The sequence below is a fragment of the Drosophila bipectinata genome, chromosome 2L (assembly GCF_030179905.1).
Source record: "Drosophila bipectinata strain 14024-0381.07 chromosome 2L, DbipHiC1v2, whole genome shotgun sequence".
NCBI classification, from domain to species: Eukaryota; Metazoa; Arthropoda; class Insecta; order Diptera; family Drosophilidae; genus Drosophila; species Drosophila bipectinata.
In genome coordinates this window covers 8,006,480-8,030,263 of record NC_091736.1, presented here as the reverse complement: position 1 = coordinate 8,030,263, position 23,784 = coordinate 8,006,480, and the positions used below count along the sequence as shown (strand labels likewise).

At 46.7% G+C, this 23,784-nt stretch overlaps 4 protein-coding genes across 8 annotated transcripts; 1 reads left to right on the top strand and 3 right to left on the bottom strand.

The window, feature by feature from the left end:
• Window positions 1-74: 74 nt before the first annotated feature.
• On the bottom strand, window positions 75-5,865 carry cyst (rho guanine nucleotide exchange factor 18 cysts). 3 transcript variants are annotated; one of them, XM_017253363.3, is made up of 3 exons: window positions 5,466-5,865; window positions 4,645-5,408; window positions 75-4,102 (listed from the first exon to the last, which is right to left on the bottom strand). In XM_017253363.3, exons 2-3 carry the CDS (start codon window positions 5,348-5,350, stop codon window positions 870-872), a joined length of 3,939 nt encoding a protein of 1,312 aa, XP_017108852.2. In that variant the 5' UTR covers window positions 5,351-5,408; window positions 5,466-5,865; the 3' UTR covers window positions 75-869. The 3 variants fall into 3 exon arrangements, with proteins under 3 accessions (XP_017108852.2, XP_070133220.1, XP_017108853.2); XM_070277119.1 differs by having other exon boundaries at window positions 5,474-5,865; XM_017253364.3 differs by having other exon boundaries at window positions 5,481-5,865.
• A 2,070-nt stretch (window positions 5,866-7,935) lies between these two features.
• Window positions 7,936-15,403, bottom strand: Hasp (Hig-anchoring scaffold protein). 2 transcript variants are annotated; one of them, XM_017253350.3, is made up of 16 exons: window positions 15,129-15,403; window positions 14,435-14,737; window positions 14,198-14,377; window positions 13,948-14,139; window positions 13,708-13,884; window positions 12,941-13,123; window positions 12,067-12,869; window positions 11,800-12,007; window positions 10,758-11,737; window positions 10,521-10,628; window positions 10,137-10,465; window positions 9,935-10,080; window positions 9,750-9,864; window positions 9,570-9,688; window positions 9,354-9,513; window positions 7,936-9,100 (listed from the first exon to the last, which is right to left on the bottom strand). In XM_017253350.3, the coding sequence occupies exons 1-16, from the start codon at window positions 15,178-15,180 to the stop codon at window positions 8,167-8,169; spliced, it is 4,989 nt and encodes a 1,662-aa protein (XP_017108839.2). In that variant the 5' UTR covers window positions 15,181-15,403; the 3' UTR covers window positions 7,936-8,166. The 2 variants fall into 2 exon arrangements, with proteins under 2 accessions (XP_017108839.2, XP_017108841.1); XM_017253352.3 differs by lacking the exons at window positions 7,936-9,100; window positions 9,354-9,513; window positions 9,570-9,688; ... (6 more) ...; window positions 12,067-12,869; window positions 12,941-13,123 and adding an exon at window positions 13,202-13,638 and having other exon boundaries at window positions 15,129-15,397.
• Window positions 15,404-16,433: 1,030 nt separating this feature from the next.
• LOC108133429 (uncharacterized) lies at window positions 16,434-23,075 on the top strand. Of its 2 annotated transcripts, none has more exons than XM_017253356.3 (10): window positions 16,434-16,796; window positions 17,910-18,037; window positions 18,100-18,302; window positions 18,430-19,696; window positions 19,759-19,864; window positions 19,928-20,736; window positions 20,801-21,545; window positions 21,604-21,794; window positions 21,859-22,334; window positions 22,403-23,075. In XM_017253356.3, the coding sequence occupies exons 2-10, from the start codon at window positions 17,967-17,969 to the stop codon at window positions 22,621-22,623; spliced, it is 4,089 nt and encodes a 1,362-aa protein (XP_017108845.2). In that variant the 5' UTR covers window positions 16,434-16,796; window positions 17,910-17,966; the 3' UTR covers window positions 22,624-23,075. The 2 variants fall into 2 exon arrangements, with proteins under 2 accessions (XP_017108845.2, XP_070132856.1); XM_070276755.1 differs by lacking the exon at window positions 16,434-16,796 and adding an exon at window positions 17,802-17,817.
• Dpm1 (Dolichyl-phosphate mannosyltransferase subunit 1) lies at window positions 22,735-23,749 on the bottom strand. The gene is made up of 3 exons (XM_017253357.3): window positions 23,589-23,749; window positions 23,324-23,534; window positions 22,735-23,257 (listed from the first exon to the last, which is right to left on the bottom strand). Exons 1-3 carry the CDS (start codon window positions 23,690-23,692, stop codon window positions 22,847-22,849), a joined length of 726 nt encoding a protein of 241 aa, XP_017108846.1. The 5' UTR covers window positions 23,693-23,749; the 3' UTR covers window positions 22,735-22,846.
• Between the last annotated feature and the right edge of the window lie 35 nt (window positions 23,750-23,784).

Below are 23,784 nucleotides of genomic sequence, written 5' to 3'. Positions count from 1 at the left end.
TGGATATTATTTTTAAAATATTTTTCTTGTTGTCAGCTTATATCTGAAGCTAGGAAACCAATAAAATCGTAAGGTATGTTTTCAAAATTTAGACATTTATTGGAGAGAGTTTAACACATTTCAAAGACGTTAGAGTCCTATTTATATGTTACATACACACATATGAAAGGATACCAATATTTAAAACACACATACAATATATACAAAAAAGTTAATGGATTGGAAAAAAATGTTAATTAATCCTTCCCAATGGACATCATTTAAAATCGTATTTGAACAACGATATGTTGCGTATATAATCAAAGAATTAAAATTTTTTTACATTTTATTTGGTTTTGTTTGAAATTTATAACATTAAATACGTTTTCTGTAATGGAAGAAGTAGAATTTGTTAGGAAACACCCACACATATAATTGGTTTCAATAGCTAGTCGTCGAATTTCGTTTAAAAATATATATATATAAATAAAAGTTAATAAATAGGTTACCTAGGGAGTTACTGAACAGTTTGAGATGCATTGGATTGGTAGCGAGTCGGCGAAAAATACCATTAAGTACAGTAAATATGTAATTCTTAAACTAAATATATGCGATGTTCGGTCTGGAATGGACAGGTTGGATTCGTTTTTGGAGTGGAATAATTATAGGTTCATAATTAAGCAACTGAACATCAATTTTTGCAAAATAAAACTCACAAAATGCAGTCAGGAAAACGAATCTTGAAGCAGTTTTTGATATTGGAAGCTTATTGCTTGAGTTGCAATTGACACCAGTTCAATATGTTATTTGAGATTAAATCACGAAATCAGTTTTCAGTTTAGCTCGGAAACATGCAGTTCTTAGATTTCGACTTCTGGCGTGAATTGGCGTCAAAAGTAAATCTCCTCCTCTTCGGCCTTGGCCCGCGGGGCTGTCCCACCGCCGCCTACTCCAATGCCGGCCGATCGGGCGATTCCCGTCCGACTACTCGTCGGTGTCCGTTGCATATAATGAACGGCCGACTCCGTCCGAGTTACTGCACTCGTAGTGGGCGTGGCCGCTGTCGTTGTCTGCTGGATAATCGCCGGGGAGCTGCCCGTACGCGAATGTTGCGGGACTATGCCCGATGGAGTCGTTGCACTATTTGCGGATGTAACAGTTCTCCTGTCCGCCAATTTGAGGGGGAACATTTGCTGCACACTGCCCGAAGACACAGACGGAGAGGCGCTGTTAAAGCTGGCGGATTTGTCCACCCGAGAGCTGGAGCTGCCAGCGGAGGACAGCGAGGAAAGCTTCATGGGGATCTTCTGCTTAACTAGAGTTGCATTAGCCTTTGGCGCATTGTTGGCGCTGAGTAAATTCACTGGCGGAGTCTTGCAACTGGAAGGGCCACTCAACCACTTGTCTTTCCCACGTTCGACCGTTCCGGTCACGCTTGGCGTTGTGCTGCCTGATCCTGAGGTGCTATTGTCGAGTTCGTGGCCATCTTCTAGGGAGGCAATCGGAGCCAGTTGGACAGGATGCTGAGAATGATTGGTGTTGACCGGGGGTAGGGGAGTGCTGGGCGAAAGAAGCAAGCCTTGGCTTGAGAGCAACTCCATTTTCCGGTAGAGTTGCTCGCGTTGCTGGCGCACATCCTCTTGCTCGGCCTTGATCTGTTGCTGCAGTTTCAACTGCTGAGCCCGCAACTCGTTAATCTCGTCCTGCTGCTGCTTTTGCTGGCGCTGCCACGCTGTCTTCTCCTCCTGCAACTTGTCCTGCAGATTGCGCAGCTCCTCCAACTGATCCTTGTGTGTGTATGCGCTTGACCGGGGACTCTCCCTATAGAGAGCTAGCTGCAACTGGAGACTGTGGATGCTGGTCATCTGCTGCGAGATGATGCAAAGCAACGTCTGCAGATGGTGCGACACCTGCAGCACTGCATAGTTATTCTCCAGGGGCTGCTCCGGCTGCTTTGTCTCGCGCTTCTCCTCAAGCTCCTGTAGTCGAGGTGTAAGCACTAGCTTAGCACCTAGTTTGCCCCGCTTTTCGTCGAACCCCGCAAAGGTCTCCGCCCGTTTCGGTAGAGTGGGCGATGCGAACTGCTCACTTTGCTTCTCGCTTACGGTGCTTAGTGTCCGGGGCACTGGCTGACCCGTTACCGCCGAGTAAATGGTTGATGCCAGTTGGCTTATGTCCTGCACTGTATTAAGGACTCGTCGCCAAAGCTCGTTTGTATCGCAATCAGCTGTAACAAGATCCTTATAAGAACCGAAGGCGGCCAAAAAGCTCGCTGCACTACCACCATTGGCGGTGCCACACACATCCCCGAAGGGTTGCTGCTCCTTGAGCAGGTTCAGCTGCAGCATAAGCTTCTCCTCGAGCAGCAACGCCTGCTCGATATCCTTCTGTCGCATCTTCTCGATGGTTTCACGCCTGTTGACCCCGATTCTCAGCTTTTCTTCTGCTGTGAGATCTTCCGCCTCAATGATGTCCGTGGCCGGACAATCGAGTACAGCTTGTCGGATGGTCTGGATCCATGTGTTTTTGTCTTTTGGAGTTTGCACCTTCAGCTCGTACATCTCAGGAAAGTCCGGATTGGAGCTAATGATGTATATGCCTCGGGATTCGGTGCCAGCCTTTTCGCGAATGAGCAATTTTTGAAGCGGCACCACTCCGGCCTTGTGTTCCGGAGTGAAAAACGAATATTTGTTGTGCCCAGAGTTTTCACTAAGAAAGCATAGGCAATCGGTAAGTACCACCACGAGGACCAGCTGCGTCTTGGCCCGGCCCTGCATCAAAGTAGCCAAGCCATCAAATTTCAGTCGTCGCCTCGATTCCACGCCGAGTTCCGTTTTACGGAAGGGTTTGTTCTTGTATATAGCAAAGGATTTTGGGTCAACACGCCCGTAAATCTCCAACTGCCGTTCACGCAACTCCTTCTCCGCCACGCAAGCATCCACATCCACTAGGAGAGATTTAACCAAGTTCAAAGCGTGCTGCAGTTTGTCAGTCTCCAACTTGTTATCCCGAGCGCTCTTCAGAAGGGGTTCAATTAATAGGGGGTACTTGGTGAGTCGCTGCGTCACAAACAGAATGCACTCCGGGATGCCTTTTTTTTTTAGAAGCGGATTCTGAAGACAGTGTTTGTACCACTCGGCAAAGTTCTGCTCAGTTAGACACAACTTAAACTGCTCCAGCGCACTGCGATGATTTGCACAGAACTCACCGTAGGCCAGCCTCAGGCACTGCGCCTGCTCGAGGGAGAAGAAGTCCAACAGAATGTCCGCAATGCTGTCCACCATCGGCTGCTCGCGCTGCTTGACGCGCAGTTGACGTAGAAAGCACGTGTGCAGATCGGTGAGCTGCTGCAGCCTCGGGAACATACTGTTCAGGTTGAGGGACGGAAAGTGCCGTTCTAGACTCTCGACAAACACCTTCTGCATGACAATCAGCGTTTGGCAGTGGTGCTTTTCGGTCATGATGAATTCGTAGATGTGCTCCTGCCGTTTGATCTGCAGCTCTTTGAGTGATTTGAGCAGCTCCTTTGGCACTCCGGGAGTCCAGGAGTCGTGCTCCTTGAGGACGATACCAAGGGACGGGTCGGCGCCAAGATCCTGGGCCTCAATAGGCGGCTCATTGAGAAATTGAAGATCGGATCGGATGAGCGGCTGATCCTCTGGATTGCTGAAGGCGCCAGCGTCGGGACCATCGTAAAAGTCCTGACCGGAGGCCATCTTTCGAACCTTGCACTCCAGGTGATGCTCCTTGATCTGGGCCAGTGTGATGTTTGCTCCGCACACGTCGCAGGCACTCAGCTGACCCCCGACTAAGGACTTTGACTTTGTCTTGGGCTTCTTTTTGCGGAAGAAGAGGGAGCCGCGCTTGGGGCGCTTCTCTGCGTTGTCGTAGACTTCGATCTTGTGGGAAGCGTGAGAGCGCAACAGACTCTGGTTCTCATCTTCGCTGTCCGTCAGGTGGCGGGCGATCGCCTTAATGTCCTCCTTGGCGATGATCGAGCTGGTGGAGATGCTCTTCTGCAGTGGTATTCGGCTAATTATCTCCGTGGCCAGACTCCTCTTAGCTGCAATGCGCTCGAAATCCCGCGCCAACTCTGCCTCGTTTAGCGAGTGAGTGGAAATGCCTGAAAACGGTCGACTTGGTTAGTAATTACTAATCGTAAAGGTTTCGATTCGGAGCTGCCAATGTCAGAGAGCCTCAGATAACGGGCCTTTGTGGAATTTCTTATCGAAATTGAAACTAACTTGGCCCCCCGGTCCCTACACTTTTCATTATCGGCATATCAACTTCAAACAAGCAATAGACAGCGCGATGGTGACAATATATATTCAAATTACTATTATTTTTCAATTTGGTTATAGCCATTTCTTTATTCCCTACATTGGCCATAAGTAAATTGTTAATTTGTGAGATTTTGTAGGGTGTGACTTGTGTCGAAGACTTTGAGACATACACAAAGCCTTTTCTATAATTACTTTTTTTACCTTTATGGCTGGCCATAAAACAAACGCAACGGACATAAACAAAAAAATAGAAACAGTGCAATTTTTTATGTATTTTTAAATATTTTAAGGCAGAATTCCTAACTCACTTCCTAAAACTCAGATCGAATGAATAAAAATATTTAATATTTCAACGCTCTTCGTAATAAATAAAAATATTTACCTCCGGTGCTATTTCTTGCCGACCTCCGCCGCTGTTCGGTGACTCGGATCGTCTCCTGCTCCTCGCTGTCCAGGCTGGATAGACTGACGCTTTTGTTGGTGCAGTCGCCGCCGCCGTCATCCACCGCTGTCCACGACTTCCGGCGATCGGTGTGCAGCAGTAGACACTGCTGCGGCGCATTCGATGTCCACATTGCATATTGTGAAGAATGAGGACCGTGTGCTCCCGAGCCCGTACCTGCACCTGTTAGATCTGGTAACGAGGAGCTGAGAAGGGCGGCGTTAAGCATGTTGTGGTTTCCCAGACCATCTTGCATGGGGTGGCTGGAAGTGGAGGAGTTTTTCATTTGGACAACAGTCTCGCGGATGCTCTGCAGCTGACTAAGTGTGTCTTCAAATATGTTGTTGTATTTGGAGGCGAGAGCCGGACTGTGTGGTGTCACATTAATGGTGGGTATCATGTTGTTGTTGATGTTGTTTTGCTGAGGTGCAGGAGTGATCACTGAAGCGGGAACAGGAGCTGAAGCCGACTCGACTGGAGCTGGAACAGGAGCGTTTATGACGGGTATGCAGTAGTTCTGGCTCTCAACGGTCACCCGCTGGACACCGTTTACAGCCGAAGAGGGGGAAGTATTAGGATCGCTGCAGTTTGAGTTAAGAAAATCGGTGACTACATCGCCATCACTGTCATCGCCTGCGTTATCCATAATCCCCTAGCTTGCACACAGCTTTATTGCCGATCTCTTTTGTTTGGCAGCTGGAACCCTAGAAAAAGAAAGTTTAGTATACGACACACTCTCACACCCACACAGCCAGACTCACAAACGAACCACGTACAACAAACTCGCGTATGCACTTGTTCTCCGATTTTCCTCTCCTCTATCGATTTTCCTCCAACCCCTGCGACACCTTGTTGCGCGGGGAAATTGTTGCGCCTTTTCCAGGACTTTGTCACTTGTCCTTGCACTACTTCAGCTCAGCCTAAAACAACAACACAACAACACCTCGCAGCAGTGCGTGGGAGACGAAAACAATGCAAATCGAACGAAGGCTGCAGCGGAGGTCAAGTGGGGCAGGGGAAAAATTAGTACGTTGCACTCGTTCGAGAAGTCTTGGCGGTACGTGCTGGTAAATGATTTTATTTTATGTTTTTATTTTAATTTCGTTTGAGACACATCCAGAGCTCAGAGCTCCATAGTTCTAAATTGGTATTTATTACAATAACAAAAACGGTCTTCTAAAATTCTGAATTACTTCTGTTAACATTCTGTTAGCTTATGTTTCTCTGTTAGTAGTCCAAGGTTGCCATACTTATTTATACAGCCACATCTTAATGGGTCAAGAAATATGTTTTGCATACATTTTTTGGAATAATGGTTATAAAATTCAAGAAAAAATTGTACAAATTTATACAATGATGCTTTAATACATTATTAAAGTTAAAAAAAATTATAATTATATGTACATGGTTTAAATCAAAAGGTATCGTGTCTTTCATCGCGATCTAATCAAGCCTTTTTGGTGAATTGAGTTAGCTTTACACAGTAATCGTAAAGATTTACAAAAAACCAGCGTATTTCTTCAACAGAGATTCTGAACTATTATTTCAAAGGGGTATTCACATATTAGCAAATAGCACTTAAGCAAATAGGGCGAATAAAACTCCGTATAAAAATCCATACCTCCATCAAAGTCTGCCCCCTAGAAGTATGCAACGAAATATTACTAGCAAATTTTTTTTGACTGGTCCATTCATAGCCTCCTGATTTCCCGTGCACTTCAAATATAAGTAGTATGGCCAGGATCCAGTGGCGGATTTTAGGAAAAAGGCCCAGTGGGCAAAATTTTTTCAGGGTACATTGAAGGGTATTTTGAAGGGTACAGCCCAGAAAATTTGACAAAAAATCTTAAAAATATTTTGTTCCCAGATTTTGATACAGATTTATGGAGAATCGATCCACAAATCGTTTAAGGTATTCCGTTCAAGAATCGGATGAATATTTCCTAAGATATCGCCTTCGCAGTGGGTCATACGGAGCTCCCCATGCATTTTGCACATTTTGAAGGGGACAGACCAGAAAATTTGACAAAAAATCTTAAAAATATTTTGTTCCCAGATTTTGATGCAGATTTATGGAGAATCGATCCACAAATCGTTTAAGGTATTCCGTTCAAGAATCGGATGAATATTTCCTAAGATATGGCCTACGCAGTGGGTCATATGGGGCTCCCCATGCATTTTGCACATTTTGAAGGGGACAGACCAGAAAATTTGACAAAAAATCTTAAAAATATTTTGTTCCCAGATTTTGATGCAGATTTATGGAGAATCGATCCACAAATCGTTTAAAGTATTCCGCTCAAGAATCGGATGAATATTTCCTAAGATATGGCCTACGCAGTGGGTCATATGGGGCTCCCCATGCATTTTGCACATTTTGAAGGGGACAGCCCAGAAAATTTGACAAAAAATCTTAAAAATATTTTGTTTCCAAATTTTGATGCAGATTTATAAAGAAGCGATCCACAAATCGTTTAAGGTATTCCGTTCAAGAATCGAATAAATATTTCCTAAGATATGGCCTTCGCAGTGGGTCATACGGGGCTTCCCATGCATTTTGCACATTTTGAAGGGGACAGCCCAGAAAATTTGACAACAAATCTTTAAAATATTTTGTTCCCAGATTTTGATGCAGATTTGTGGAAAAGAAATCGAAGGTGTAACTTTCAGCACGAGGGGCCCTGAAAGCCTTTCGTCGGGGGGGCCCAGTGGGCAAGCGCGCCTTTGTCCACCTGTTAAATCCGCCACTGCCAGGATCACTGCAGTATATCCCATAGCTGGCATGTAACTGAACGATCGAAAATGCTGTAGAGATAAAAGTCCGACCCCATAAAGTATGTATATTCTTGATCTACAGCCCAGAAGATATAACCATGTCTGTCGTTCCGTATAAACGCGTGGATCTCAGAGACTGGAAGAGATAGAGCTATAGGATTTGGCATGAAGACTCCTATATTGCCCATGCATTTCAAACATATTTCCAATTTTTGCCTTCCGACTCCGTAAATTGCCCATTTCTGTAGCGCCAGTACACTATTTCTTTTGTTAATATATATCTGAAAAAAAAAAATCATCTAAATTGGCCGATTTTTGGAGGAGATATATGCCTCCTGAGTACTGGAATCGATAGTACTTCTTCACTTCTTAACAAACTTTGGGTATTGTTTATCATTTTATTGGTTTACAGTTACTCATATCTGTATTTTAAAGTACTCCGAAAAGATATTAAAATTCATTCATGCGACGAACATTTATTAATAGTAAAATGATGAGCGTGCAATACGGGTACAATTACAATTGCAAATTGTCATTTAATTGAATCGCAAGTTAATATAGTAGAGGCGTGACTATGCGCTCGAATGTGCTCTAGTTAGTACGCAATATGTTTTATTATCACTCTGGTATAACGCATCAAGTTCCCAAGCACTCGTTGTTTGATTATGATCCGGACCGATCAGGAACTTATCCCATGGTGGTGGCCAGGTGCTTGGTGGAGCTGACGGATCCGGGCGCAGGGCCATCGTTGGCGACACATGTGGGAATAGCGCTGGACCATTTTCCGTTCTTCAGGCACTTGAGTACCTTGGAACCGCGCAGCTCGAGGCCAGCGTCGCAGGTGAATGTGATGCTCTCGCCGATGGCGTAGTAAAACTTGACGGAGGACATCCGACCGCTGATGACCGTGCCCGGGTAGGAGCAGGCCTGGACGCACTTGGGTAGCCCACCCGACCAGCGCCCGTTGTCCTGGCAGGCTATGATCGGTTGGCCCTGCATCATGTACTCCGGGTTGCAATTGAACTGGACCACATCGCCGGCCCGATAAGGGGCCGAGCCTTGGGCGTAACCGTTTTGCGGCGCCCCCGGGTTGTCGCATTGCACCTCAACGCAGGTGGGCAGCGGTGCTGACCACTCGCCCGTCGGATTGCAAATGGCCTCTGCTGGGCCGCGCAATCCATATCCAGATGCGCACGAGAAGGCCGCTCGGCCGCCCACCTCGCGCGACAGCACAGAGACGCGCGGCGAGCTCGCGTTGCTCCCCAACGGGATGTCGCCACACTCGACGCTCTCGCAAACCGGCAACGGAGCGCTCCAATTGCCACTCGGCAGGCAGAAAAGCTCCGAGGCCCCGATCAGCGAGTTCCCATTGGCGCAGGACAACAGGGCGCGGGTGCTCAGTTTAGTGTCGTTGGTGTTTACAATCAGTCCTCGCCGCATCGGTATCTCGGGGCAGTTGATTGCCAGCACAACCACCTCGACGGTGTGCTCGTGCCTCGCCGGTGTCATGCAGGAGTAGAAGCCGGTGTCCTCGCTAGCTGCGTCGAAGATGCTCAGCCGGTACTCAAGAGTCGAGTCCCTGCCCTCGTCGGCTTCGGTTACCCAGCCCTCCGTGTAGTTCCTGGAAGAAAATGCATAGATGTGTTAAAACCTCCTGAGCCATTTACCAGAATAGGAAAACTCAGCTTAATAAAAAAATATGTCTCTCTATTTTATAATAATTAAGAACCCTATAGATTGAATGATTATTCTTTCAAGATTGATTAAGTAGTTGGTGAAACACATTCCAGCTGAAATTTATTAATTTGCAAAAATAAAATTCAGTAACACAAATCAAACTATTTAGTTGGAAAAGATAACTCCCCGATACCCACTTGTGTGTATGACTGACGTTCCACTTGGGATTTCCAAAACGCCGCATCCACAGACACTCCATATGAAGAGTAGTACCCGGATAAACGATCAGCTTGCCATCATTGCTTTGGGCAATAGGTCCGTTCTGATGGCGAAACAGGATAGTCGGAGCTTTCTCCACTAGATTAATGGATCAGGTAAGATTATCTATTCTGTCTTCTGGCCAAACCACTCACTTGCATAGTCATTTTCCTGATTGAGACCAGAGCAGATGGGCTTGGTATTGGTCCACTCGGAATGTATGCAGGTCCTTTCATGGCTACCGGTCATAGAGAATTTTCCAATGTCCACACACCTGACAGAGAGCAGCATTACCAAGAGAACTAAAAAAAATTTAGTTTTGAAGAAATTTTTACCTAGAGATGATACTGGCCCCTGGTGGGAAATCCACTACATCTTCGCGAATCTCCAGGTCATTGTAAAAACTAACCACATTGGGCTCGTTGTTCTTGAACACACAAGTTCCATTCTCTGCGAATTAAAACTATTATTTTTCATGATCTGTATTAGCCTATAATTGTCTCTATAATTAAACACTAACCGCAATTATAGGACCGTCCTATCCACTGGCCATTGTCGCAGATTATGCGCCATGTCTGCCGATCTCCGGCCGCATTGGGGATGCAGTTGAAGAAGATCTCAGTGCCGCTTTCGTAGGCGCCATCCAGCTCGGGGTGGTCGGCATTCCTTTGGAGATCAAAGCACTTTAAAGGGTGACTCCCTCTGCCAACTCCATAACTCACTTGTAGACCAGGGCTCCGTCAGTAAGGCTGGGCGGCCCGCACATCTTCAGATCGTCGTGGTCATCTGTCCCGTTGTCGTGGTGGTGATCGTGATCGTTTTCCAGCTCATTGTGCTCCACCTTAGAGTCCACCTTGTGAGTCGTGGGTGTGGGCGTGGCATGTTCCACTTCCTCGCGTGACTTCCTTAATCCGGACTCGCAGTGAATACTTGGCGGGGTAAGGACCCCCTTGTGGCACGACATTTCGATGGGATTGTTATTGGTGGAGAGGTCACAGCGAACACTAACAGTACTGCCATGACCTATGGTTAATCCCGCTCGATAGCCTCCCTGAAGGAACCTTGTAATTTAGTTAGGATACATTTTTTAGCTTTTGATATCTTACGTCGTAAATCACTCCCGGAATATTGGGCAAGGTGCAGGGCACCGAGGTGCACTCGGAGAAGGCATTCACCGACCACGAACCATGAGCACAACGGAGTTGAGCGGAGCCCTACAAATAAAGAGGTTATTAGGTTATAGGGGAAATTAAATATATAGAATTCTTAAAGTAGGATTAAATTAAGGTAAACAAAAGTTTTATCATTTAACTTTAACAAATAGATTATTTTTTATGGTCGACCTGAATGTTAAACCCATCCTCGCACTCCAGGGTAATGAACTCGTTGGACTGGATCTCCTCGTATGTGGACAGCGGCGTAAGGGAGGGCTTGTCGCTAAGCTGCTTCGTATGCGGTTCCACTTTGTAATATTGTCCATGTTCCACGGCTGGGACCAAACAAGGCGCAGAGAGGCACTTCGGCGTCTCCGGCTTCCAGATACCCCGGATGCACCTTGCCGTGGCGTTCTCGCCCTTGATGTTTAGCTTGAATCCGGCGTTGCACTCCAGCTGAAGCATAATTCCGACGGCATTTCTGCCCGGAGCCTTGCCCGGACGCACTGTGGTAACATTGGCAAAGCTATCCCAGTCGAGATCTTCGCAAGGTCCGCGCAGTCTCTTTCCGTTGCCTCCTTTACCGCCGGCCTCGCCACCGTCGCTGCTGTCTACATCCACTTCAGGAAGCGTGGCCGCTGACGGAGGAGGCGCCTGGCTGGAGTTTCGTTTACGCCGCCTCCGGACCATTTGAGCCTTTAGTTGCTCGATGTAGGACCGAGTTGCGTTTACGTGGTTAATGCGCGCATCCATTGGCGGCGAATGGTTAGCCAAGGGCGGATCATTGGACACATGATTGCCTCTGCCCTTCGGTCGAGACCCCGTCCGCTGGTTAATATTGGGTAGAGGTACCACTCCTCTGTTTCCGGTGTTCCCACTGTTTCCGTAGTTGTTTCCACGATCTACGTCCTTATAGTTGGTCTTGCTGTGCAAGATCATCTCTCCATGGTCGTAGGCATACAGATTCTGACTCCTGGGGTCGTGGTCATAAATTTTTCGATAGATCTGATCATGGCTCAGCATTTTGGCTACGTAGCGCTGGTAGCGTTCCTTGATTTTCTGGTAATACTTTGAGTAGGCAAGGTCGATGTCGGAAGGATGTGGTTTCGGCTTTGGCTGGGGGCTCCTTTTGACGCGGTGGTGACCTGACGGTTGAATGGGAAGATTTTCTGAAAAGAAAAACATTCAGATGATTATTTTAAATGCTACTATATCTATAAAATGCACCCACCAGTTTGAAGATATTTCTGATTCTCAAGTAGCTGTCTTTGGAGCTGACGCTGCCGCCTCAGCAGGTACACCGATCTAAGCTGCCGGATCTGAAGAGAACGACGACGACGACGATTCCAGCGAAGGCGGGGATGCTGCCCCAGAAGACATTGAGGCAGCTCTAGGGGACGCCACTTACCACCCACGCAGGTGGCTCCCGGCGGACCAATCTGTTGAATATTGAAGGATATCATTGAATTACTTGAATGACTCGAGTTGCTTGAATTACCTCTAGGACATAGCCCTTTTCGCAATCGTACATAATCTGCTTATTGTTCACTATTTTCTTCACATAGGGCCTGTAGTCATATAACCCCATGTTGCCCACTAGAAGCACCTTTCCGTTTTTGATATATCCGGGGAAGGAGCAAAAGACCTCGTCGCACTTGGGCGTCTCCCCCGTCCAGTTGCCGAATGAGCAGGTCAGGACATAGTCATGAGGATCAGTCACATCCTTTCCCTCGGGACTGACCAGCTTAAAGCCATCCTTGCATTTGAATCGTGCCTTCATCCCGTGCTCCGTCTTGGGCGCCATTACCATTCCATGCTTCGGGGGCCGGGGCATGCTCTTGCATCTGGCTGGAACGCAGCGAGGTATGATGCTCCAGGTGCCGTTGTTGCAGGTGGGTGGACTTAGCACTGAGACAGGAAACTCGTAGTTTTCATCGCACTTCACCTCCAAGGCCGTGCCATGTTTCACCTTTTCCACCCCGCCGCCCCCGATAGTCTGGGTCTGAGTAGGCGACTGGGTCGTCGTGGTGGTAGGCGTGATGATAGTTGTCCCGTTCTCATCCGTAGTTATCTCGATGGGGATGACGATGCCTTGCGAAATGGTGGGCACCACACAAGGAGCCAGACACTCGGGAAGTGCGTTCCGCCACCGACCGTCAATCTGACAGACACTCGATCCCAAGCCGTTGATCGTCATTTCCGGCTGGCATCTAAAAATGATGCTCGCCCCCAGGCCAGTACCGGCCTCAATGTTCTCAATCCATCCATTGTACAGCACTCCAGGATGACCGCAATTAATTTCTTAATTTGAACGTTAGTTAAAATATTAATTTTATTTCGTTCCCAAATTAAGTCTTTTGTCAGATACTCACCCTTGCAGGTGGGCAGCGTGCCACTCCACTTTCGATCTGCACCACATCGACTGGAGCTCTCGCCCACGAGGGTATAGCCGTAGCGGCACTCGTAGCTCACCACCGAATTGTAGGCCAGGGTGGTGTAGGTGGCCTTACCGTTCTTGGGGTTCTCCGGGGTGGGGCACACCACCGAGGTGACCACTGGGCAGCGGGGAGGGGGAAGCAGGAGAAGCGTGTTAGCATTGGGTGGCTGGGATGGGAGGCTATGCTAAAAGTTACCACAAATCTTTGAAAGCCGCTGGCAATCGATCCACCAAATAAAACAACTTCGAGTTTCTTTTTCAAATGTTTCAATAAGTTTTTTGTTTTTGCTTAAGATTTGCGGTAACTTTTATTTATTCATTCAACATTAATTGGCCAACAACAACAACAACAAGGTATTGCATAAAATTTGAACAATCTGTTGGTAACGCTAGATCAATCAATCAATCAGATAGATGGATAGATAGATTAAGGAGAGAGTGTTTGTGGTTAACAGGACAGCCATGAGCCCTGACCAAAATTACGCTTAATAGTATCTCAGTTTCAGTTTCAGTGTTTCTGTTCGGATTCTGATTCGCGATTTCGGATCGGCCAGCTTTAATTAGTTGGTAACTCAACAGGTCGCCTCGTCTAGGACAACGGCGCTTGGGTGGTGGTTACATTTGCGCTATCCGCTTCAAAGGTCAGAGGTCAGAGGTTCGGTTACTAGGCACTACATCGCTCTAATCGCATTGGATACTCACAGACACAGGTGGGCAGCTCCTTGGGGGTCCACGATCCATCCGACTGACAATAACGCTCGTGTTTTCCCACCAGCTCGTACCCTGTTCCGCAATTGTATGTGATCTTGCATCCGTACGTATAGCATTCGCCGGCATGCCATCCATAGGCCGGATCCGGAGGCTGTCCACATGTGCGAGCTTAAGTCAGAACAATAATCGTTATAGGGAATCATTCTCCAACATCGTTAATGATTCACTCACGTTCGCACTGAATATCCGGACCATACCAGCTAGCCTGGTTGTCAATGGCCAGGCACTTGGCCCTGGGAAATCCGTTGGTCACGTACCCGGTGTGGCAATGATACTGCACTGTGGAGTCCAGGTCAAAGGTCTCCTGCTCCGGCAGGGCTGAATTCCGGGCATGTTCAATCTGTGGCGGCTTCAGGCAATAAACTGGATCCATTTAAAATGTAATTAGCATTCATTTGGTTTTCTATTTGGAGATACTTACTGTTCTGCTTACAGGCTGGCTCGGCACCGGCCCAATTCCCGTCCGCCTGGCAAAGGCGACTCTGCAAACCCACCACATGGTAGCCATGGGGGCAGGCATAGGACGCACGAGCTCCGAAGTGACGACCAGCAACAGTGACTTGGCCTAAGGTGGGCTGTGCTAGCTCCGGGCATTCGCGATCTGTGTTAGTTATAGTTTTTAAAATTAATTCCCTTATATATTATTGTCCATCATTACCTGGCTTGATACAGGAGTTGCCACAAACGCCGTCGCACAGGCACTTCTTCTTTTTGCTTTTGCAGTCCTCATCGGAGGAACACTTCCTCAGACACTTTTGACCCAGGAGAGTGGCCTGCTCCTCGTCGCGGGGGCACTCGGTAGAGGGAGAGTTTCGGGGATTCTTGTAGACGCGTCCATCGTCGTCCGATTCCAGGGAGTCATCATCCTCATCCCAGTCGTCGTCGTCATCGTCCTGCTGTGGTATCTCCGAGGTCGTCTGTATGCTGGTGCTCATCGTGCTAGTGGTTGGCACGGAAATCACTGTGGAAGATAGGAAGGAAACCAGCTGTTATTCGACGGTGGTGGGAGGATGCAAGTTACTAAAGCCACCCCTTGTTGGGGCTTCTGTTTTGGTCTCGGATTCGCGTCTATTTTGCTTGGGCGCGCGTGCTGGCAAAAACATTGACCTATTTCCCTCGATGCCTGGACCAGATGTCAGACGGCTTCGTCCCAGACTCTTTTGGAGCCTGCGCACTGGTCGCCAAACTTATATAACCCAGCAGCATATACATTTTTCATCTTGGCACTTTTTGCGGATGGCCAAAATTCAATGTAGATTTCATTGTCATTTTCCGAATAATCCTTCTCTTAGGAGTAATACAAGTTAAGTAATAATGATTCGTGTGAAGTAGACTGTCTGGTTGGTATTGACCTTTGTAGACCAGGATGGTGGTCACTAGACACTGCAGCAGCAGACGATTCATTTTGATTGTTTCTTGGTGTAGATTTTTCTTTTTGATTATTATTCTGGTGGACAAGTTGGTGCCAGTGCTTTATAGCATTTTAGATACTATTAGCTGCTTGCAGAATACAAGCTTATTGGAATTTTTCCTGCAGCTCTACGGGCTCCGGAACTTCTCACTCTGGGGTAAAGAAACGAATTGCACCCAGGCCAGCTGCTTTCGTCTTTTTCAGGCAAGAGATTTTGACAGATCAAGCGAACAGCAGCCAATTTGACAGCTTTCAATGGTGGTTGGTCCCTCGAAAATGAAGCGAGGCTGCCAGGATATTGGAAATGTGTTACAAAAGAATAGCCCATATCTTGGGGCTTAAAATGCATTATAAATGGATTTTTATTTTATTGCTTATGGGATTTGCTTACTAAATAAATGGTTTGGTGCAACAAAAGTTCAAATCCTATCAACCAATTACGAACTGTTAAATATAATTCAATTCAATTCAATTTATTCACTCAACAAACTTAAATTTACAAAAAGTGCGTGATACTAATATGGGATAGATTTTTAAGAGTTCAGGAAGAATACCTTATCAACTTAGAAATAGATAATGGGTGGTGACAAATTGTTTGGTGTATCCAATATTAAAGTGTGCGGGAAAAATACAAAAACCGCTTACAATATCTTAACCTACAAAAATAAAACTTTAGTAATGTTAAATATAATATTCCATATATTTATATCGGACCATTAATAGTAAGTAAAAATTCATTTAAAAGCGTTTTTATTGAAGCATGATATATTATGAAACGAATTTTGGAATAAAATATCAATTATTAAATGAAACAATTTCAAATACATGTAATATTTCTGTCTTAAAAATAAAAATGTTGCTATTAAATGAATAAAGTCGAGGGCTCGTCTAGCGTCTTATACTAAATAAACACTACATTAATATTATTTCTGTAATATTTCTGTCTTAAAAATAAAAATATTGCTATTAAATAAATAAAGTCGAGGTATCTAGCGTCTTGTACTAAATAAACACTACATTAATCGCAGTAATATTAAAATTGCAAATAAATTAATATAAAAAAAGGGTTTCATTTATATCGTTTGTACATCCAACGATTCAAAGTGGCGCTATTTCCTGTTTGCTTGTAACGGTAATTTAGAAAGTGGAATGCATCCCTCGCAACGTGATAAAAGCTTTCGCTGTACGCACTCGCTGCCGCGACGAGCCATTTCCCAAAGCTCTCCTCGGCAGGGCAGAAGTGAAAACGCACAGCTGCGGGAAAACTATCCCATCCGATTCCGATCCGAATCCGAATCCGTATCCGACTAAGCGAGAAGCGCGCACCGCCAACAAAAAAAATATATATGTAGATAAAAAGGAGAGGAGCGGAATACACACATTTTAGGCGGAATGTTTTCGGGGCGAGTGTGTAACAAACATTTTGATTAAGCAATTAATTAAAGCAAAGTGCAAGAGTGCAGTGTGTGTGGAAAATGTTTTAGATTCGGGTCGCTTGCGGTTCGGAATCGGGAACGGGAATCGGGAACGGATACGGGAAAGGGCAGGATACGGACTACGGGTAGCGAGGGTCGGTAGGGGGGCGCATGTGAAAAGCGCGTAAAGAAAAGTAAGTGCCAGAAATTGTGTATTAAAATAAATCAAATAACCACTAAACGATGCATACACACAGTGCGCTGGCATTGCGAGAGCGATATCCCATCTGAAAAAACTGCAGAAAAAAGCAAACATGGGGATTGTCAGAGTCCGATACCAAATCGCACCTATTCTGTACGATATATACATACGATTGAACGGAGCACGGATATGGGGCAGAGACGGAAACGGAACGGAGCGACTTTGACAAATTAATTAATATTGAAAATTTTCGAAATTCGGCTGCGACAAAATGTCGAACTAACAAATTCAAAAGCATATATTCTGTGTATATAGAGAAATTTATTTTTAGCGTATCCCCCAAATACAAATTCTGAAAAGTGTGTGTGTGCGGTGGCGGAGCGATTGAAAATATTTTGATATCCAATAAATACTTAACTAAAGCAATATTTTGCATCTATAGAGATTTGCTGGGCCAGCGAGTGGGCCAGCAGATAAAGGGGAGCAAGTGCGAGGCGGTGGGCAGCTCGCGCGTCAACAATTTTCAAGCGTGTACACAAAAATCCAGCCAAGCGCATTGCCCGCAATAAATCCGAGACGAGACCCAGACCCAGACCCACCAGAACCCACCACCGAGCCACCCAGCCACCCAGCTACATAACCACCCACCACCCCCAAACCCCCACAACCAACTCAGTCAACCACTTGATTAACGCCAATGCCAATTCAAACGCAGAAAATCTCTATAAAAGTTCCAGCAGAGAGCATGCGTTCACCCAGAGCTTTTTCTCTCGCTGCGACACAGGATATATGCTCAGTGTCCCTAAGCACTTTGTTTTTGTCATTGACCTGTTGGGGAAAAAAATTATAGCCATGGGAATTCATAAAAAATTTAATGCAATGATTATGGAACGATTATAAAAGTTAATTGCACTGTCCTCCACAAAAAGAAACATTATTTTTATAATATGTTGAGGTAGAGACTATCCCAAGTATTGGATACCCTTCCAACAGCTGTGAAGTTCGTTAAAAGGGTATTAAAGTCTTAAAAGATTCGACAATTTTAAATTAAATTTTGAACAGTGCCTCACGTTCTACAAAACATATTTCTGGTCTTCACTTTCAGGACATAAGGAGTCAATTGTAATTTAAAAAGGAGGGAATCAATAATAGAGGCTGCATCATGGGAAACGTTTGCAGTTCCGGCCAGAAGAAAAAGAAGGACAAAGACAGTGCCTCCGAAAAGTCCGACGAGTGAGTGTCGTTGTATGACGTCGATTGTCGGATAGAGATTGATTTCATGTCTGTAATTTTAGCTCACCTCCCTACCAGGAGGCTGACCAGAAGGACACCCTGATCTCCACCGATACAAATGCCGGCGATATGAAGCGTGCCCCCCTGGCAGCAGTGGAGGCGCTGCCAGAGGTGACACAATTGCCGGAGACCAATGGCAACCAGCTGCAAGCCCAGAAGCAGCAGCCACCGACAGTCCAAGGAAAAGGCACTGGAGCGGACAAGGGTGAGTAGTTTCTGAAGATATGCGCTTGAATCAAATATGCACTATCTTCATGGGATTCAATATTTTTTTTTAAATAAAGTGACATGAAGGATTCTTTTTTAAGAGAAGTTCTTTGATTCACCTACAGATTCCAGCAGTACCACTCCTCAGGGGGCGCAGGCGCCCAGCGACGTGGTAAACGCAAATCCGGGATCTGGAAACCTGAGCGTCTTGCAGGGCAAGCCACCGCCTAGCCGAAAGATCGAGCGGGACAAGAAGATCGTGGTTTACATCCTGGCGGACAATAGCACCGAGTACAAGAAACATAAGCGTGTCGTCCACAGCTTGTACAAACACTTCAAGAGCAAGTGCCAAAGCCGAGGCTTCGACTTCATCATTTCGGATGTGCACGACAGCGAGCCGGATGCGGAGTTGGGCAATGGAAATGGTCGAAAGGACTTCTCGCGTCTGCAGGAAGTAAAGCGCTGGACTCAAACGCCATTGGAAGCCCAAGGCGGACACGAGGAGGCGGCCAACTGTCTTTGCGAAATCACACGCCACTCGGCAGGAGCTTACATTGTGCCTGTGCTCTTCTTGGGTGCCACGCTAGGCACTCCGATGCTGCCACTTACCATCGAGAGCCAGGACTTCACCTCTGTGCTGGGAAGCGCCAGCGAGACGGAGCGTCTTCTCCTTGAAAAGTGGTACACCATCGACAACTCCTACCAACCGATGTGCCACCGGCTCCACGCCCAACAGGTGGACCCATACTCCGCCCAAGCTAACGGCGAGCTCAACGAGCTGCTTGCTGTGCTGCTGCGTCTCTTCTCCGACGACGTCAAGGACTCGTATCTGACCACCGTTGTGGAACAGGAAATCAACAACACTGTGCTGATGAGCCAAGAGCTTGCTAAGAGGTGCATATGGATCCAGACAGGCGCCCAGCTGTCACGCGCGCCGGATAATGCTAGCCAGCTGGAGCTGGAGGTGCAGCGGAGGATTAGCCGTGTCTATTCGGAGCTCAAAAGTCAACTATGCGAGAAGAACCTGATCCGGCTACTGCCCACTATGAGCATCTTGGACGAGGAGCTTTCGGCCGTAATCGAGAGCTTGCTGGACAAGGCAATGGCCGGTATCTTCGAGGAGCACCAACAAAAGAGCAGCATTCCCTACAACACGCTGGGCGTCGACCGGGTGCTGCTCGAGGAGCTGCATCTAATTGGCCATTATTCGAAACTTCTGGCGCAAAACTCAGCCAATTTCGACATCATGAATGACGTGAAGAGGTATATACGGGACAGCACTGTCCAACCGTTGGTTATATCCGGTGCTCGGGGGTGCGGCAAGAGTGTCCTGGTGTCAAAAATCATGGAGAACGTGCATCGCTGGAAACCAGAGGCACAGCTCATACTGAGGTATAGAAAGTCTCTCTATTTTAGCAAGACACTGTTTTACATAACTATTCCTTTCTTTACAGATATGCCAACCTGAGTGCCCGATCCTCGGACCTCACTTCGCTGCTAGGTTCCATGGCCAATCAAATGTCAGTTCTGGAAACAGGCCACCAATGTCAAGTGCCACATGTAAGATAATATTATGATACCGGTCCTGAACTCTTACCCTCATTTCGTGTCTTAAATATCTAGACCCTTGCGGCTTACGCAGAAGTGATTCGCGAGATCCTGGGGCGACAGCAGCGTTTCTTCGTACTGATCGTCGACGGCGTGGACGAGCTGCTGCGCGAGGAGACACTGGACTGGCTACCCCAGCAGCTGGGCAACTCCAAGCTTATCCTGACTGTCAGCGAACTAGGGGAGGGGATAGAAGATGCGGATACGACTGGTAACTCCGTTGATATGCTTGCCGCGCTGGCGCAGCTGGGCATACCACAGCGCTGTTTCCTGCGCCTTCGCCAATTCACAGAACGTCAGTGGCACGATATCCTCAGTTCCGGTGGCGGTGACTTCTATGCGGCCAATGGGGCTCTCAAGTTACCCGACGAATGGAAGACCCTTCACGGAAAGACTCCATACCACGCAAAGTCATTGTGGTGGCTCGCATGGCTGGGTCATGTGGCCCAACCGATCAGCGAGATCGGGGATATCTCCGGTAGGATCTTGCAGGTGCTTGAGTCCAAGTTTGCCACCGATCAGGTGGAGCTGCTGCTGTTGATTGTGCGGCTTTCGCCTTGGGGAATCCGGGAAAGCGACTGCCTGGGTGTGTTTCAGAAAATGACCCAGCTGGAGGCGCAGGTCGCCTTTAAGATATGGTCCAAGTTCTGCTGGCTGATGGGACCAATGCTGTTAGGTCTTAAGAATATTAGAATAGCAGACAGGAGCTTTGGATGTGCCGTCCTAGCGAGGTACGCGCAGAAACAATGGCTGGTTCATGAAGCGCTGCGGGACTACTTCGACCGGCAGGACAGCGAGTTCAAGGGTATCCAGGGCGCTAACACGTAAGTTTAACGTTTAATGTTTTTTTTTTTTCTAAAATTAAAGTATATATATTCCCCATGATAGCTACAATTACCAAAAGTACTTAAAACTGCCTTATCATCACTTCTGTGCCGTCATCGAGGATAAGCCGGCGCCGCACAAGATCGACATACACTTCAACTGTTTTTACTTTACCGACCTGCCCTGGATCGCCAACAAGGTACATGCCACAGGGCCAGACCACCTGCTTAATGACATCCTTCAGGCGAAATGGCTAGCCAAGGACGCCAATGACTCTGCCTCTAGCTATGTCCATATAAACTTCCTTAAGGAATTCCTCGAGCAGTATCTTCACGAACTAAGCTACGATGGCAAGCAGTTCTACACTCTAATGAAGTACTACCTGAAGACGCGCTTCCGGGAATCGCCAGAACTCAAGGACGATGAGAAGATAAGGTCCTGGTGGGAATGCACCAACGAGCTGGAGTTTGCTTTTCTGGAGATCATGAATGCAGATATAGATGCGGAAAATGGTAATCGGGCGGAACCGGAACAGGAGAACGCCAAAGTCGAGGGTGATGCACAAGGCACCAATCCCGTTAAGGGCTATGATGTGCTGATGAATCTTCCGCAGCCCGGCTGCTACGTGGCCTCTTTGTGCACGGAGCGCGCTGAGATCTGTATCTGGGATGTAAAAAATTGTTGCCGCATTCGTGAGCTTCAGGGCATCCAGCAGCCTACGGCAATGTGTCCTGTCGGCAATTATGAAGCCGCAGTTCTGTGTCGCCGTGAGATCCGTGTAATTAACCTTGACGAGGGAAAATTCAAGGTATATATTTAATATTTCGTCTTTGAATTTCGGATCGTTATAGTTTTAATTTCTCCAGGTCACACTCAAGGGTGTTATGAACCAGAAGATGCCCTACTTTGGGTTGCACGATCAGAATCATCTGGTTTGCCTTTCCCGCAACCGCATGTATGTCAATCTCATGAATCTGGAGTCCGGTGATTGTGTAACCACTTTTAAGGCCGGCGAGGATCGCTTTCTGAACTCCTTATTAGTCTCTGGAGATGGACGGTATGTAAAATCTAAAAAAGATAGCTGAGTTTGGAATTTATTAATTTAATTAATTAACTTTTAGAATCCTGGTCTGTGGTGACGAGACCCAAAAACCCTTCCCTCTGCTTGTCTGGCATCTGTCGCAGCGCAAACTTTTGTATGATCTCCGCATCCCGCACCACGACTTTATCACCTCGCTCTCCGCCATCACCCACGAAGGATCCTACGTCTGCGTAGTGGCCAAGGAGCTGAATGAACCGACAACTCCCAACTTTATTGTGGTCTACGACCTTCAGAGTGGTACTTTGTTCAAGAAGTGGAAGCCCAGTTGCAACACCGTTTCCCTGGCTATCTCCCAGGTGAACGCTTGTGTAATAGCCGGTCTGGAGGACTCAAAGATTTTAATATGGGACCTGGTCACGGGCAACTGCAAGAGCACTCTCATCGGTCACAATGCACCGGTAACCTTCCTGAAGTTGGACCCACTGGGAAAAGTTCTACTTTCCTATGACAAGGAGGGACGAGACACTGCAATTCGAATGTGGGAATTGAATTCCGGTAAGTTTCTGAAGCTCCTCGATGTTTTTATAAACCTAAATGGAATTTTTATTTATTTCTCTCCACAGCCAAATCTCTTGCCGTTTTTAAGCCACCTGCTCAAGTTAGCACATGTGAGATACTGCCCAACGGGGCTTTTGTTGTCCTAGCTCTTAAGGACCGCAACGCCCTGCTGACCCTAGCTCTAAAGAATTACGGTGGCGGCTCGGGTGACGTATTGGAGGATGATTGCGGCACCCTGTACGGCAATCCGGACAACCAGCGCAAAGTTTTCGACTTGAGTAATTAAATCAATTAACGCTAGTTATCATTATTCAAATTATAAATGAACTTATCGGAGGAAGCCCCTGGGAGGAACTCTGAATTATTATTAATACGGCAAAAAATTTCTCAAACATAATTCATAGTTGTATGTAAAATTCTTTAAACAAATCTTACCAAATGTACAAACAAAAGCGAAGAAAATCCAAAGAAATTTAAAAGTTTAAAAATCTAATTAGTCGATCAGAATTTTATGTGGTTGCAAAAAGGTACAATAGATTCTTGGCAAACTGAACGATCTCGGTGCCGCCCAGCTTGGAGCTGCCATAGATACGGTCCACAAAAGTAATGGGCACCTCGCCGATGCTATACCCATGCTGGCGAGCACGTACCAGCATCTCCATTTGAAAGACGTAGCCCTTAGACACACAACTGGCAATACACTTTTCAAGGACATCTTTTTTGTACAGGCGGAATGAGCCAGTCAAATCGCTGGCGTTAGGTCGGAGCAACACCTGGGACAGGAAGTTGGCGCCGCGTGAGATTAGCTTGCGTTTGAAGTCCCAACCGTAAACGCCGCCATCCCCTGCATAACGTGTGCCAGACACAATGTCGTAGTCACCCTTCTCCTGCAGCTTGATGAATTCTGGAATGAATTTGGGCTACGGCAAAAGATACCGGAATTAAGACCATCGACACGTCAGTTTTGCAACCTTATCTATGCTTACATGATGGCTTAAATCGGCGTCGATAATTAGTATAAAGTCCCCAGTGGCATGCTTAATTCCGTGGATGTAGGCAGTTCCCAGACCGAGCTTCGATTTGCGAGGCCTTAGGATAATCTTATCCTCTCCGTAAATGTTCTGCAATTCCTTTGCCACCTCCAATGTTCCATCCGGACTGCCGTCGTCAATAACAATCACCTCGTAGTCGTACCCGCTGCGAAGGTAAACATCGATTGTAGTTTTTAGCTATTAACCATCTCTTACTCACCTGGCACTCATGTATTTTACAATCAGCCATATTATAATGGGTAAGTTGTCCTTTTCGTTGTAGGTGGGTAGCAAAATGCTATATTTGTGACTATTTGTTGGCATATCTAATTTTTAGTTTGTCTAATTTCGTACAACGTTGCCACTCTTGGGTTGCCACAGTGTTGCCAGTATGGTAAAATTCAAGTCAAATGTTT

Bases quoted from the DNA above. Each gene is read 5' to 3' on its own strand.
- cyst (XM_017253363.3), bottom strand. From the start codon at position 5,350: ATGGATAACGCAGGCGATGACAGTGATGGCGATGTAGTCACCGATTTT. The intron at 4,103-4,644 runs GTAAATATTTTT...GACCGTTTTCAG, and splicing joins GGCAAGAAATAGCACCGGAG to GCATTTCCACTCACTCGCTA.
- Hasp (XM_017253350.3), bottom strand. From the start codon at position 15,180: ATGAATCGTCTGCTGCTGCAGTGTCTAGTGACCACCATCCTGGTCTAC. The intron at 11,738-11,799 runs GTGGGTGCATTT...TTTTCTTTTCAG, and splicing joins TCAGAAATATCTTCAAACTG to AAAATCTTCCCATTCAACCG. The intron at 9,101-9,353 runs GTGGGTATCGGG...ATTTTCTTCCAG, and splicing joins AACGTCAGTCATACACACAA to GAACTACACGGAGGGCTGGG.
- LOC108133429 (XM_017253356.3), top strand. From the start codon at position 17,967: ATGGGAAACGTTTGCAGTTCCGGCCAGAAGAAAAAGAAGGACAAAGAC. The intron at 20,737-20,800 runs GTAAGTTTAACG...TCCCCATGATAG, and splicing joins GGTATCCAGGGCGCTAACAC to CTACAATTACCAAAAGTACT. The intron at 22,335-22,402 runs GTAAGTTTCTGA...TTCTCTCCACAG, and splicing joins AATGTGGGAATTGAATTCCG to CCAAATCTCTTGCCGTTTTT.
- Dpm1 (XM_017253357.3), bottom strand. From the start codon at position 23,692: ATGCCAACAAATAGTCACAAATATAGCATTTTGCTACCCACCTACAAC. The intron at 23,535-23,588 runs GTGAGTAAGAGA...TTACCTTCGCAG, and splicing joins GTAAAATACATGAGTGCCAG to CGGGTACGACTACGAGGTGA. The intron at 23,258-23,323 runs GTAAGCATAGAT...CTTTTGCCGTAG, and splicing joins ACGCCGATTTAAGCCATCAT to CCCAAATTCATTCCAGAATT.